This window comes from Zalophus californianus, chromosome 8 (genome assembly GCF_009762305.2).
Source record: "Zalophus californianus isolate mZalCal1 chromosome 8, mZalCal1.pri.v2, whole genome shotgun sequence".
Classification (NCBI taxonomy): domain Eukaryota; kingdom Metazoa; phylum Chordata; class Mammalia; order Carnivora; family Otariidae; genus Zalophus; species Zalophus californianus.
Window position 1 is genome coordinate 74673225 of NC_045602.1, and position 15509 is coordinate 74688733.

Here is a 15509-nt window from a genome sequence, read left to right on the forward strand (position 1 = left end):
GGGAATCTTCTATACAAAAGACCAGTAATGTTTATTCTTAATTTACTAAAAACTTGTGTCAAATTTTTAAGAACAAAAGTTGGTCAAAGGTCACAAACTTTGAGTTATGAGTTAAGTTCTGGGGATCGCATGTACAGCCTGGTGATCATAGCTAACAGTACTGTATTATGTACCTGAAAGTTGGTGAGTAGATATCAAATGTTCTCACCACAAGAAAGAAATGGTAATTATGTGACCGGTTGGATGAGTTGCCATGGTGGTAATCATTTTGCAGTTATATAAATGTATCAGATCAACTGGTTGTATACCTTAAACATATAGTGTTATTTGTCAATTGTGTCTCAATAAAGCTGGAAAAAAAAAAAGAAAAACAAAAGTAAAATTAAACCAATAGATACACAGGATTCTGTGATGAGATAAATGGATAAATGGATCCCAACAGTACTCATAGCCTACAAATAGTTGGGACTAGGGTTTGGGAAGGCCCTGTAGAGTCCTGCCTTGCTCCCTGCCATAGAGCTATAGTAAGTCAAGCCAGACAGTGACAAGTGCCCGGTACTGAAGACCTTTAATGAGTGAGCACATCTTAACCTCTGTTTCTTGCCCATTCCTGTTACAGGATTTAGCATCTCAGAACTCTTCTTTTAGAATTGCATTCAGAGGTTTTGTCACATTCTTCCCAAACTTAGCTTTCTGCCCAGCAAGGAAGGAAGTCTTTTGGCTAATAAGCAGCTGTAATGCAGGGAGTTTAGATTGTTGTTTTAAAAAACAAAACAAAACACAGCAGCAGGAGAACAGTGACATTTGCAGATTTGACATTCATAGTTTTGACTGAGAGCAACCCAGAAGGCACGTGACTTGAGGTGATTTGTAATTTTTCTGAGCGGTAAGTCACTTAGCCTGCTGAGTATGCCTAGCACACCTCCACACATCTAAAATTCACCACGACTTGCTTCTGCATTCGCATGCCAGCTAGCTTCTGCAATGATAAAAACATGTTTCTTTGCGGGAAGCTTGCCTGAAAAGAAACCCGACTACAAATTCTGTAAAATCAATGAAGATTAGGTAAACAGATGTAAGAAATTATTTGCAAATTTGAAAGGTCTTACATTTTTCTGGACTTGCCCACAAGAGTTGGCAGCATTCGGACATGAAAATTAAGGCAGAATCATTGCTGGCTTGTGATAAGTGATGCCTTAGCATGTGTATCAGTCAGTTACTCCCCGCTGTATCTCCTGTGGAGCTATGATTAGAGAGCAGTAGACTGCCTTTTCAGAAAGAGGCACAGCATCATAAAAGGGAAGCCAAACCTAAACTATAAAGATGATAAATGGACAGATTATAAAGGTGATTTTTTTTCTGTCTTGTTAGTAAAGCCCAAAAACATCATACTGTAATTCCCAGGAAGTAGCATTTATCATATCTTCAAAAGTGCCTTCACGAAAGAGAAAAATGATGAAAGAGCATCTACCCACTTGACGAAACTGTGAGGTTCTTAGGAACTGACTGTCATGTCTCATGTCTTACATGCTGTTCCAACGCCCCACCACCACCACCACCACCATGAAGTTTAAGGCAAGGCTGGTAGAGGGAACTAAGAAGTTGAAGAATCCAAGGTAGTGCCTAACTTTTCCCTAGCTCATTCTGGAAACAGTACAGTACCAGACATGTTCAAATCATACCTGTTTGATCTGGGAAAGTGATTTAACCTCCCTGTACCTCAGTTTCCTTCTCTGTTAAATGAGGATAATAATAATACCTATCTCATGGGATTTTATGAGTTAATATATCTAGAATTCTTAGCACCTGGGACAGAGTAAGCTATTGTTGCTGTTAACTACTATTACTGGCTTGTTGTTGTTGTTAAGTTTATTTATTTATTTATTTATTTATTTATTTAAGTAATCTCTACACCCAACATGGGGCTCGAACCCACGACCCTGAGATCAAGAGTTGCATGCTCTTCCAACTAAGCCAGCCAGGTGCCCCCTTATTGCTGTTATTTTTGTTGAGATTGAGGAAGAGCTGTCAAGCTGAGCCATTAAAGAAAAGGGGGTATGGTTTACAACTGTTGGTCTCCCAGGGAAAAATTGCTTTACCATGTGATCGGCTATAATTTGGGTCATTGAACATTGTTAATTAACGTTAACACTGGGTCTGGGGACTAGAGAAAATGCTGTGGTTTCTCTGCTGTGTGTGTGGAGCTGCCTGTTAGCACCCAGTGGAGGAGGAGTGGCAGGGAGTTGCCAGCCAGCCACAGTGGTGTGCTTGCTTCAGTCTCTGTCATCTCCAGCGTATTGGCCCTCTTGTTCTCTCCTCTTCTTCAGGCTTAGATCACTCAGTCTGGAGCCTGAAACTCAGTAGGGTATTGATCTAGTATCCCATTATCTCCCTCCTCCCTTTCCTGTCCCGTCTCGCTATGGATTTTAACGTTAGCCTATCTTCTAACTTTTCTGTGTGACCATAAGCAAATTACTTTGACCTAAATTGCATACTCTTTAAATGGAATAAAAATGACTCTGCCTATTCAGAGGACAACCAGGGGTTTTATGGAAATGACAGATGTTAAGCATTTTCAAAGTCCTTGAAAGGAGGATTCTTTGACGGGACCAAACTCATAGTAAAAAGGCTGTTTTCCCAAGGAGGACAGTCCTTACTCTAATACCTAGGCTTTACCCCCCAGTAGCACCAGAGCTGTTTAATTCCAGCTCTGCCATCTAGCCTAGTGGTTCTGAGTACCACTTTTTCAAATACTCACAAGCACTAACCCACGTTATGGCTTTACAGCCAGTAAATTAAATTATATATGTTCTAAACACAGTGTTTTTGAGCTGTAGAGAGTCTACAGCCTTTGAAACCACTAACTTAATTTTGTCCAACTCATACTGAGTAACTAAAAAAGAGCCAAACTTTTTCCTTTTGAATTTGGTTTGAAAAATAATAATAAATCATTCCCAGGCAGTGTTCCTGGATGCCAAATTTTATCTGGGATCTAAATCTTCTGTCTGCTTTGGATATTTCCCGAAGTAAAGGGTTAAGGAGTGTTAATGAAGAGGTGATCTATGACAGCTTTTACCTAACCTACAACCTTGTGGTCTCAGCTCTGTGACTTTGGGCACATCACTTAATGTGTCAGAGTTTTGACTCCTTTATCTGCAAATCTTTCTCCACAATAAATTTTTGAGAGAATTAAATGAAATCATCTTTATTGAACACTTTAAAAGTATACTTATCTGCATGTAAAATCCTACCTCTAAAAGAACAGATTTAAGTGGAAAAGTATTTATTCTGACATACTGTCATTGCTTAAAATTAGACTTTGTAAGCTCATTCAAGGCAGAGGCTCTGTTATCATCTTCCATAGTCTTCTTCCACAATAAATGAATACTTAATGAGGAAAGCTGAGCATGCTTTTCTAAATTATTTTTCAGAGGCTTCAAAATGCTTCCATTTTGTCACATTCCTTGGGAGAGCCTTGATTTTTTAGCAAGTCTTTATCATTTAAGGGTGTGTGTGTTTATGTATATGTTTAAAACAACCAGATTCAATGGAAAGAGGATGGTCAAGCTGAGTAATACAGGATTGTTGGGGTTTTCTCTGGTTCTTTTTATTGAAGGGGGGTGTTGTTATTTTTAAAAAATGTAAGAAAACTAATTTTCCTTTGTTGCTTGTAAATTTTTTTCTAAAGCAGTTCCGAAAACAGGATTTTAGAAGTCTTTAGAGTAGTAACACATCATTTCAATACATGATGCCTTCCTATTTTTATGTACTCATACTCATTTGGATGTATATGTATATACATTTGGGTTTTTTAATTATATTATCATCGCACAGTGTACCATGACCTAGCAAGTGGTTCTGAAATAGGAAAAGCTACATAAAAATCAATACTACAGGGTGCCTGGGTGACAAATGACTCTTGATTTTGGATCAGGTCATGATCTCAGGGTCCTGGGATCAAGCCCTGCATCAGGCTCCGCGCTCAGCAGTGGGTCTATTTGAGGATTCTCTGACTCTGCCCCTTACTTTGCTCATGTGCACTCTCTCTTGCTCTCTCTCTCTCTCTCTCAAATAAATGGGTAAATCTTTTTTAAAAAAATCACTACTACTTATTCTTTGTGGCATTGGTTATTATTTCACTGATCTTAGATGTTTTGTGTGGTGCAACTATGTAAGCACGTTGTTAACTGGCATTTTTTTATAAAGCCAATTCCCTATACTAAATTGCTAAAATAAAATAAAACAGCTTTCTAAGGATATGTTCTCCTATGTACAATTAATATGGCATACATGCTGTATCCAGTTTCTATGCATGTACACCAGATCTTTGAAAAAGAAGGAAACATTTAGTAAGGTCTTCAAAATTTAGAAGCAGGTAACAGTCTGATGCTTATAAACCAAGTCTTTTGGAAGACAAACTGCATTTCTTAATCTATGACAGCTTCTCCTTTTCAGTTCCTCTTGTTTTTGTTTTTGTTTATGTTTTGTTCCTGCTACTCATAAATGCAAGAGTGTGTTTAGACGTAGGAAATGCTCCAAAGACCCTCCACGTGATACCAAGCCAATGTGACTGAAGATGCCCCCGGCTGCTGCCTGGATAGCTGCATACCATTTAAAACTATACTCTCAGATAAAAGTCTGTAAGGGCTTCCAGGAAAATTCCTTTATCCTGTCTGTAAGGGTTACATTTTAAAAAAGTATCTGCAGTTTTCAAAATCCAGTTAGCTGTAAGTTCTTGTGAAAAATTGCTTGCTGTAAGTTTTTGTGGTTGATTACATGCTAAGAAAAGCCATTTAAACCTTGTCTTCACTGACCTTCCAGCTTCTGCAGTACAGTAGGTTGTTCCATAAATGCACTGTCCTTCCACTCTACTTGAATTTACCAGTACTTGTAGATTTTGCACCAGCAACAATTTTTAAAGATTTTGGCCCAGTTCAGTGTCTCGGTTTCACAAAGAGGTTAGAAGTTTGAAAAGGTTCTTTGATGATTAAAGTGCAACTCATGTTGCTGCCCCTTTGACTTGGCTGCTGAAACAGCAGATGTGGTAAAGCCAGCACACTCTCTTTAAGCTGAACTAAGTGTGCACTGCAATGTGTTCACCTGTCTAAATTCAGCTCCCCGTAGGTAGCTTAAAAGGACCAACGGGTCTTTCTCTTTTGCCACATTGGAATTTATGTTTAGCCTTTAGTATTAAGAGCAGATTTAAAAATATATATTGAATCTGTGGGTTTTGGTGTAACAGATTATTCCTGAACTGTCATTTATGTCCCACCACTTACTCTACAATCACAGTTAGAAGGCCGGGTTTACTCGAAGAGTACAAGCTCTTTTTAAATCACTGAGCATCTCCTTGTATTACAAATTATAACCTGCTTTGTACCTACTTATTTATAAAATGACTGTGCTCTTGCATTTAATGTTTTGTTTATTGATATCATTACAACTGAGTAAAACTAATGGATAAAAATATGCCAGTACAAAAGTCTCCTTTGGAACTGTTGAGAATGGGTAGACAGCCACAGGCACTTTGCCCTTGCAGCATGGTTCTTCAGGCTGTGTGTTGGGCCCCCAGAGCACGTGCTAATAGTAAGTTATTCTTAAAGTGATGGACTTGCATCACTATGGTCCTTCTGTGCTCTGTCAGGTGCCACAGTACTTTAATGTAATGAACCCAGTCCTGGGCTCCCAAACTGAATGGATATATCTGAAATCTTACTAATCTTGAGAATTTCTTACTCTTTTTTTTAAATTATGTTATGTTAATCACCATACATTACATCATTAGTTTTTGATGTGGTGTTCCATGATTCATTGTTTGCATATAACACCCAGTGCTCCATTCAGTACGTACCCTCTTTAATACCCATCACCAGGCTAACCCATCCCCCCACCCCCTCCCCTCTAGAACCCTCAGTTTGTTTCTCAGAGTCCATAGTCTCTCATGGTTCGTCTCCCCCTCCGATTCCCCCCCCTTCATTTTTCCCTTCCTACTATCTTCTTCTTTTTTTTTAACATATAATGTATTATTTGTTTCAGAGGTACAGGTCTGTGATTCATCAGTCTTACACAATTCACAGTGCTCACCATAGCACATACCCTCCCCAGTGTCCATCACCCAGCCACCCCATGCATCCCACCCCCCACCACTCCAGCAACCCTCAGTTTGTTTCCTGAGATTAAGATACTGAGCGAAAGAAGTCAATCAGGGAAAGACATGTATCATATGACCTCACTGATATGAGGAATTCTTAATCTCAGAATTTCTTATTCTTTGGGAAGAATCTTACAAAGACTCACTCTGGAGGGGAAAAATACTGCGTTTGTAACAAGTTTCTGTTGAAAATATCAGTGATTTTAGGTTATATAAGCATTCTCGAAAAATAAGCATTATCTCTGCTGCAAGGTCTGTATTTTAACTTTGTGCAGATGTGCGCTAAAAGAACATGATGTGCTTATTTGTTGCATTTATGCTACTTTCTTATTTTAAGTAAGATGGATGAAATTACATATTAAATAAAAACAGCAGCTCGGGACACAGTCCTTAGCAAACTGAAAAAGCCTTGCAGAGACAGTGGAGAAAATGATGCCATGACTTTAATAACTCATTGACTTTTGAGAGACTTGTCTACATAAATGCCTTTATGTAGTAATTTCTTTGTGGAATTTATCGGTATTAAGTGTCTCCTGTTTAAAACTAATCTGCCGGGGCACCTCAGTGGCTCAGTCGTTAAGCGTCTGCCTTCGGCTCAAGTCATGGTCCCAGGGTCCTGGGATCGAGCCCCACGTCAGGCTCTCTGCTCAGCGGGAAGCTGGCTTCTCCCTCTCCCACTCCCCCTGCTTGTGTTCCCTCTCTCGCTGTATCTCTCTCTGTCAAATAAATAAAATCTTTAAAATAAATAAATAAATAAAGTAAAACTAATCTGCCATTAAATTGTGTTGGTGAAATGTTACCAGAAGTATTATGTTTTATATCTTAACCAAACACATCACTTATTTTGACATGACTGCAGTTATAAACAAACACACACTATGTGTATGGCATGAAACTCCAGTCAGTGAAAATAGCTATGTGGCCTTGGGCAAATTATTTAACTTCCCTGAACCTCAGTTTTCCTTTTCTGTATGATAGGACACCTAGCTTTTAGGATTCTTGTTAGTATTGGACGAACACCTCTATCAAGCACTAGCATAATGCCCGGCACTTACTTGTCAGTGCTGTGTTCCAAGCTTCATAAAGTGCAGTGTGTTTTAATATGGTATTTTCGAGGCAGAAAGTACTTTGTATCAAGTGTTACTTATCATAGTAAAGTATGAATTCAAAAATGAAACTTTCTATTGCATGTTACTTACCACACTCAACTCCAGGGCCAGAATTCAGAAAATGTAGAATAAATTTTTCTTAGGCTACTTAAAGAACACATGTTTCTTTTTTTTTTTTTTTTTTAAAGATTTTATTTATTTATTTGAGAGAGACTGAGAGATAGAGAGCACGAGAGGGAAGAGGGTCAGAGGGAGAAGCAGACTCCCTGCTGAGCAGGGAGCCCGATGTGGGACTCGATCCCGGGGCTCCAGGATCATGACCTGAGCCGAAGGCAGTCGCTTAACCAACTGAGCCACCCAGGCGCCCAAGAACACATGTTTCTTGAGTGATTACCAGGTATAAAGCATTGTTTCCTATCATTTACAGTTGAATATATTTGAAATCCAGTAAGGGAGAGGTCAATCTGAATTCTATTCCCAGTTCATTTTATAGTCCCTCTTCCCTTTGGTTTTGCTATTTTCCTTTTTCTGTAAGCCTGTTGTAACTTTAAGAAAGTTTTCAAAATAAAGTAACATTTGACTTTGTTCCATAGTCATTTAAAAATAGAGTTGATCAATATGAAGTGTTAGCTAGGTGCACAATTTGGTACTTTTTTATTGATTTCAGTTACCAGTGCCCTCAGGCTTCTGTATGTGAGAATGAAAATGATATATGAAATATGCACCCAGGTTAAACAGACCAATTTTCTTCTTAGATCTGCAACTACTATAAACAGAATTCTTTACATGGAAGTGACTTTGGTAGCAGTTAGTCCCTCTGTCTCTCTCTCACACACACACAACACCCACGCACGCACACGCATGCGCACACGCACACACACCTCAAAACTCCAAACAGCGTTCTGAGCCAGTGTTTTTGTTACTGAGGCCAAGACTTATACAGTGCTTTAGGAATTTTCTGCCATTTAGTTAACTTTCATTAATTATAAAATGCCATTCAAGGTTATAGATTTACAGCCCATGAATATGCTTTGGCATTTTAACAGTTGATTGTAAGCCAGAATCTTGAGGATTTGAAAGATGTTCTACCAAATAGCTAGTTGCAGACCGATCAAAGCCAAGAGGATAAATACCAGGGAAGCCTGCTCAGCAGGGCATGCATTAATGAGAAAGTTGTGCAGAGAAGTTGGTTGTGGGCAGAAGTTGTCATGTGTCATCTGTCCCATCAGTCAGAGCTTCAGCAGCTGTTCCCTGTCACCAGGGCCCTTATGTGCTACTGCTTGTCCAATAGCACTAACAGATACTGGCTGCCTCTCCAGGGGGTGGGGACTGGGGAAGCCATGGACACACAGACTTACATTGTATGTCTCACTGGCCACCAGTTTGGATGGAAGCTCATTTCCAAAAAGAGAGACCAAGCGCCAATTCCTTGGTGTTTCATTAGACCACGAACCAAGATATATTCTCAAGAGAATTAGTTGGATTTTGGAGAATCTATCTGTTTTTGACTAAAAATGTAGGATGGAAATGTAGGAAGATTGCCCACTTGAACACAAAATAGGCCCTAAATGAGAGATGAGAGTGCTTTCTCCACCAGATGCTGGATTATCAGTACTGCATGATCACTGAAGAAACTTTCTGGCTGAACAGAGCAATGCAAAAACAGACTGGAAATGACAAGCATTCCTTTTGTGATAATGCAGCAATCTGCCAAATGGGATACATCCCAGTTCTGATGATGGACAAGCCTCCAACAGTTTCCTTTTTCCCTTCTTATATTCCAGAGACATCCTTAGAGGAAAGGATTTGAGGGCATTAGTATCACTATCTGTCTGATTACTGTGTTGACATTTTTAAAGTGCCATTAATCATAGGAAATGGAACTTAATGATGTTGAAAAATACCCAGCCAAGAACTATCAAGAAAGTAAGCTGCAGCCCAATATTCAGATGAAATTGAAGGGGGAAATGGTTTAACCCTTTCTTTTTTTCTTAGTTAACTTACTACTGAACTCCGAAGCTAGGTAATTGAGAGGCAGCAAGCAAGGGAAATGGTAAACATAGCAAAGGGAAATTGAGAAAGGCAGATATTTTTATTTTGTAAATATTGCAGCAATAATTTATACAGTATATAAAAACAATAGTCATCTCAAGATTATGTAATTAAGGTCTTACTTGCTTCCACACCTTCCATTTTGTAAGCAAGTACTTTTTCTTTTTGATATCCCTCCCCCCCATATTTTTCCTGTGGACTCTGAATACTTAATACAATTTAATCCACGTGAAGCTTGACTGTCAGTGGAATTTGAGAATTAGTAGACTGAAGTATGCTTACATAGGTAACACTGTCATCATGGATACTCAAAAAAAAAGTACAAAAAAGTATTCATGTGCCAGTGATATGGCCCATGAATAACAAATTTTCATTTGTCAAAAGCTGGCAATGCTTACTGGATATTTTGCTGGATTTTGAAATCATCAGTTCATTGTTTGCCTATTAGCTAATTTAAATTCAAATGAGTATTCCTAACTCAAATTTAGGAAACATAAGGTAAACAGGTATCCTTATTTAGAAAATATGTTTGACACTATACTCTAACGAACATTACACTGTAAAGCGTTTCTGATGCTGATTTTGAGAAGGTGCTTCACTGGAAAATAGCACAAGAACGTAAGTCCATCCCCTCCTTTTTTTTCCAAGACAGGTCATTCATTACAGCATGAGACACACATAGATTTTTAATCAAGACTGATTGGTTGGTTGATTGATGATATGTGGATCTGAGATGATTGAATTTTAGGGTGACCTGTATAAGGACTTTGGAAAATAAGTAATATTAATAGGTGCTGGGTTTTTTGTTTGTTTGTTTGTTCCTGCAGGTTTTTGTCATTCATCAGAGGGACACTGTGTGAGATTGGAAAGCCTGAAATGGAACAAAAAATAAATTCATTCCTTGAAAAGGAAGGAATAGAGAAAATTGCGGAAAGTTTGCAAACAACAGTTCACACCTTACAGGTCATCATAGATGGTCTCAGCCAGCCTGAAAGCTTCGATTTTCGAACAGGTAAATAATTAAATTTGAATAACAGCACCTTCATTTACATAGCTCACATAATCTTCTATGGCCCTCACAACAAACCTCTGCCATAGGCAAAACTGATATTTTTCTCCATTCTGTACATGTGAAAACTAAAGCATCATGCCCTTTCTTCAAAGTCATTGCAGTTGGTTAACATCCAGAGCCAAAACAAGAAGCCAGGTCTCCCGACGACTCCTTGTCCCGTGCTTATTTTCCATCACACTAGACTAAATGCATCACACATTGGCTGCTGTGTGCATGGAGGCATACATTTTTCATAATCCTTTTGTAAGCTCTTCTTATCTTGTAGGGGCCAGAAGTCCAAGGTAAGGCATTAGTTCATAAACTAAAAAGTGAATCTTCTTCCTAAATTGCAGCCTTCCAAGTTCCTGGATTCTGTGTCAGTGAACACATTGAGCAAATAAGATACTATCTCTCTGTTGATTTTCCTTCTAATTAAAAGAGCTCTCAGCTTTCAGCATAGGTAGATGGTGAGGGAAGTATAACAGCCATAGTTGTTGAGGGCAATGACCCGATGAAAAAGAACTAAGGTATCAAGTGACCCACTTCCTAAGGATATTTGAATAGGAGGCTCTGAGATTTAAATGAATCTGCACTTGTCTCATAACCAGTTTTAGGATACCGTGTTTAAGGCTTGGTTCTTTTCATTCTGAGTTAGGCTCTTTTGAGGGGGTCAAACATGCTTCTTTGAAAAGGTTTAAAGGAGTTTATGCATCCAACTTTTTTTTTAAAGATTTTATTTATTTATTTGAGAGAGAGAGAATGAGAGAGAGAGAAAGAGAGCACATGAGAGGGGGGAGGGTCAGAGGAAAAAGCAGACTCCCCGCCGAGCAGGGAGCCTGATGTGGGACTCAGTCCAGGGACTCCAGGATCATGACCTGAGCCGAAGGCAGTCGCTCAACCAACTGAGCCACCCAGGCGCCCTGAAAAGGTTTAAAGGAGTTTATTTTATTTTTTTTTAAGATTTTATTTATTTATTCATGAGAGACAGAGGGAGAGAGAGAGAGAGAGAAGCAGGCTCCCAAAGAGCAGGGAGCCCGATGCGGGACTCGATCCCACGACCCTGGGATCATGACCTGAGCCGAAGGCAGACGCTTAACCGTCTGAGCCACCCAGGCGCCCAAGGTTTAAAGGAGTTTAAAAACACACCCAGTAACGGGCACCTGGCTGGCTCAGTCAGAAGAGCATGCAACTCTTGATCTCAGAGGTTGTGAGTTCAAGCCCCACATTGGGTGTAGCGATTACTAAAAAATAAATAAATTAAAAAAAAACACCCAGTAAGTTCATTTATACTATTCCCTTAACTTTTCTGTAAGTCAGAAATTAATTTTTAAAGTTGGAAAAAAATATATAATAAGATCTATGACAAAAATGTAGGAGTAGGAGCCTCCAGGGTGGTCCATCCAAAGTGGATGTTTCAGTAGACATATCCATCGCTATTTAGAGGCCTGATACCCTTGTATGTGAATTTCCTGGGTATTGTTTAGCAGGATACTAAGTTCCTAAACAGGGTGGGCTATGAGGCTGGCATGCCTAGGACACCACATTAGAAGATTGGTAAATATGCTCTCTCTAGAGAGCTGCAGGCCTCCTGTACTGGTTTTCTTGATCGTTTTTCTGTCTTCGTGTTAATTGCTCTGTTTTCCCAGTTACACTGCAGACTCAGAGTGAAAATCAACATTCAGATTATATGGTTCAATTAAACAACCAACTGCTAAGTAGAGGTCCTCACCTTGTCATGCCCTTAGTGAGCAGAAACACAGATGCACCTGGGCTCTGGACTGAGCTTACCAGTTACTGCAGTGTTTATCATTGTGATAAGTGAAATTTCAAATAAGTCTCTTTAAACTCACTTTGGAATTGGCCTTTGCCCTTTGTGTAAGTCACAATTTTCAAAATGTCTGAAAGCTTTTACTTTAATGCTAAAAATATCCCCAAGGGGGAAGGCAGACAGTCATACTTTTGAAGAGGCAGATAGTATTTTGGATGTTTCCTCATTACAGTATTTATAAACATTACATCTTTTATTTTCTTCATTTTCTCAAAAGTATTTCCTTCCTTGATACCTCTTTCTTTCCCCATACTCATCCTGTCTTCTGACAAAATTGATTCTATTTTATTAACACTCTGGTTGCCAGTTACTTTCCATAATTGGAGTCATCAGAGGCAGCCTAGTGACAGCCGACTGAATTTGTTGCCTTGGCAGTCAAAGTGAAAGTTTGCCTGGTGCATGGAGGATTTTCTCATTTCTCAGTGGCCCAGGCTGTCTTCAGGAACATGTTAAGTAGTTCCTGACTCTGATTTTCCATGCAAAATTAAACTAAGCAGCTGATCAGGAACCCTTGGGGAATCTGTAGCAGCTGGACCTCTGTAAGAGAGAATTTCCAAGCATAAAAAACAATGCCTGTGAGACCTCAGAGACCATCCTACCTTGGCCCTGATCAATGACTTAGTTTCACTTTGCTTTGACACAGTCTTTGCCCAGGGTAATATTACAACAGGTTTTTTTGCTTTTGGAATCCACTACTTGCAGTGTCAGGGAAAATTCTACAGAATCAATTCCAGTTTTCACATATTCCTTTTTGGTGTGAGGAAAATGAGATTTGAAGTGTAAAGAGGGTTTTTGTTTTGTTTTACAGGAAAAAGGTGAATTCAGAAAAAAACCAACAACTTGATTTCAGGATGGTTGGATGGGGGAGGGGAACCAAGGGGTGGCCAGTTGTTAGTACAACTGTAAAGGATAGCTTTAACAAGTAATCAGGATCAAGCCAACAGCTGTGGAGGAAAAGGAAGTGGGATGGGTGGAGGGAGAATGAGGCCTTAGTAAAAGGAGATCCAAGCTTAGAATGTTCTTTGTTATTAGAATCAACATTCAGTAATCCTAGGAAAGGGGGCCAAGAAGAGCATGGGAAAATGGAATCCACAGATAACCCAAAAACCCCATTTAGACTGTTAGTTCTACCCTTCTCCCTCATAAAACCTTTGTTGTTGTTTTTGTTTTGTTTTTACTAGAGCCATGATTCCTTGGTATGCTTTATACCCACTTTTTGGGGGGCTGGTGTTAATGAACAGAGAAATGTACAATGGGGCGAACAAGAAAAGAGGGCTGTAAGGAACTTGAGAGCAGGGATCTGTGTGTCTTCATCTTTGTACCTCTAGCACCCAGCAGAGTGCCTGGACAGGAGATCATACTAGGAGCTAATAAATGTTTAATGACTTGAACTGAAAAAGGAGAAAGAAGATTAGGTACTGGCTGCTCTGGGTTTCTGAGCCGTAGATCAAGAATGTATTAAGTTTTGATTGGACAAGTATATTCAAAATGGACAGAAATTGATTCCTGAATTCCAAATTCGTGGAGGGAAATGAGAGAACATTTTAATTTCAAATGTTGTTGTACTTTCTACCACCTTTAAACAGTTTGCAAATTCAGGTACTGGGGGGAAAAAAATCTCCCAATTTTCTGTCTTTAAAAGTCTTACTTTCCCAGTGTTTGTGATTTGGCCTTATATATTCATTGAGCAAAGATATTTTCTCATCACCTCCTCATAAAGAGGAAAATAAGACTCTCTTCTCAATCCTTGTATACAGTGCTAATGTTTGCATGCTAGCAAGATAGAGTTTGAGGAGAAGAAAGTGAGTAAATTTTCTTGTGTTGTTCCTATTATGTGAATGCTGCTTCTTCAATTAAGATGCATTTTCTCTGAAGGCAAGCCTGGGTTTCAGTTCTTTTATGTCCCCTCTCAGTGCTGACTAGTAGTCTGGACACATAACTGATATGTAGTAAATACTTATTTACTAATGTATATTGTGTCCAGGAAGTATAGTACCTACTATTTACACTGTCTTTTGTCCCCTTTTCCTTGTAGATTTTGATAAACCTGATTTCAAGAGAAGCATTGTCTGCTTGGAAGACCTGCAGGTTGGGACAGTTCTTACAGGCAAAGTCGAAAATGCCACTCTGTTTGGAATTTTTGTAGATATAGGAGTGGGGAGATCAGGGCTGATTCCCATACGAAATGTAACAGAAGCAAAACTTTCTAAAACAAAGAAGAGAAGGAGTCTTGGACTGGGCCCTGGAGAAAGAGTGGAAGTCCAAGTACTCAACATTGACATCCCCCGATCGAGGATTACTCTGGACCTCATTCGGGTGTTGTGAGTGTCGCACTAAAGATCAGACACTGATTTTATTTTCTCATTTCTAGAGATGGGTAAGAATAAGTCAGGTGTTTGTGAATTCTAGGTAGCAGATGAGAAAGAATTCACTCAATATCAGAAGTATTTTTCAAACACTTGCCTTACTTTTCCTTCTGAATAAATAGGAACCTAACAGCTCAATTTCTTTTCCCCTTAAAGAAAACAACTAATAGACATCCTCATGTGGTTTTATTTAGTAATGATTTTCTGACCCAAATTTTATTTTTTGTACTTCATCTTTGACTCCTTTTGCATTTTGTATAACAGATTGTCGTTTCATTTCTACTTGCCAGCTTGCTTTGCTGGACTTGTATGGAATTGTTTTCTTGATTTGAATTGTACATTGTTTCTTGACATCGGGCAGGCAGTGGTTAGCCCTCCCTTTTTACAGATTTTTTTTAATCAGGCCTTTTGGACTTGATTCATGATTTTCTCTTGCCAAGCAAATAAAAAATATGCCAATTAGATAGATCCTGATGTGTCTGTAACCATCAAGTGAATGGCTCAAAACATTTCTGAGAAGTATGTATGTATTGATTCCTACAATAAAGTTCTGTGGCTAGTGACCTCGTTTTTGTTATGTTGATTCAGTGAATGACCTAGGAGTCCTTCCTGATTAAAGATGTGGCACATATTCATGCAAATTTCATATAAGCCAACTGTGCCTTTGGGCAAGAGGGAAGCCTCCGGAAACTTGAAGAATAGCATTCAGTTTGACTTTGCTTAGCACCGAAGGTATTTTCTTTCTTAAACATTAGGACTAAACCTCAAATGGGGAAAGAAATAGCCTTCCTAAAGATTAACTGTAGATTAGGTGTGAAGGGGCAAGAAAAACAAGTAGATAAAGCAAGTGACTCTTAACTCTGTTTTTATTCAGTGGAGATGGTAAGTATTAGCATGACCATTCAGGGTCAAAATTATTTAAATAGAGCCCACACTGGACTGGGGTCTTGTC

General features: G+C 39.0%; 1 protein-coding gene across 3 annotated transcripts in view; it reads left to right on the top strand.

The window, feature by feature from the left end:
• The window catches only part of SRBD1 (S1 RNA binding domain 1), a 198136-nt gene extending 183016 nt beyond the window's left edge, over positions 1-15120 (top strand). For all 3 annotated transcript variants that reach the window (XM_027623262.2, XM_027623263.2, XM_027623264.2), the window contains 2 exons: positions 10140-10324; positions 14227-15120. In XM_027623262.2, the coding sequence (XP_027479063.2) occupies positions 10140-10324; positions 14227-14516 (475 nt within the window). In that variant the 3' untranslated portion in view covers positions 14517-15120. The remainder of the gene's footprint in view (positions 1-10139; positions 10325-14226) is intronic.
• The last annotated feature ends 389 nt before the right edge of the window (positions 15121-15509 follow it).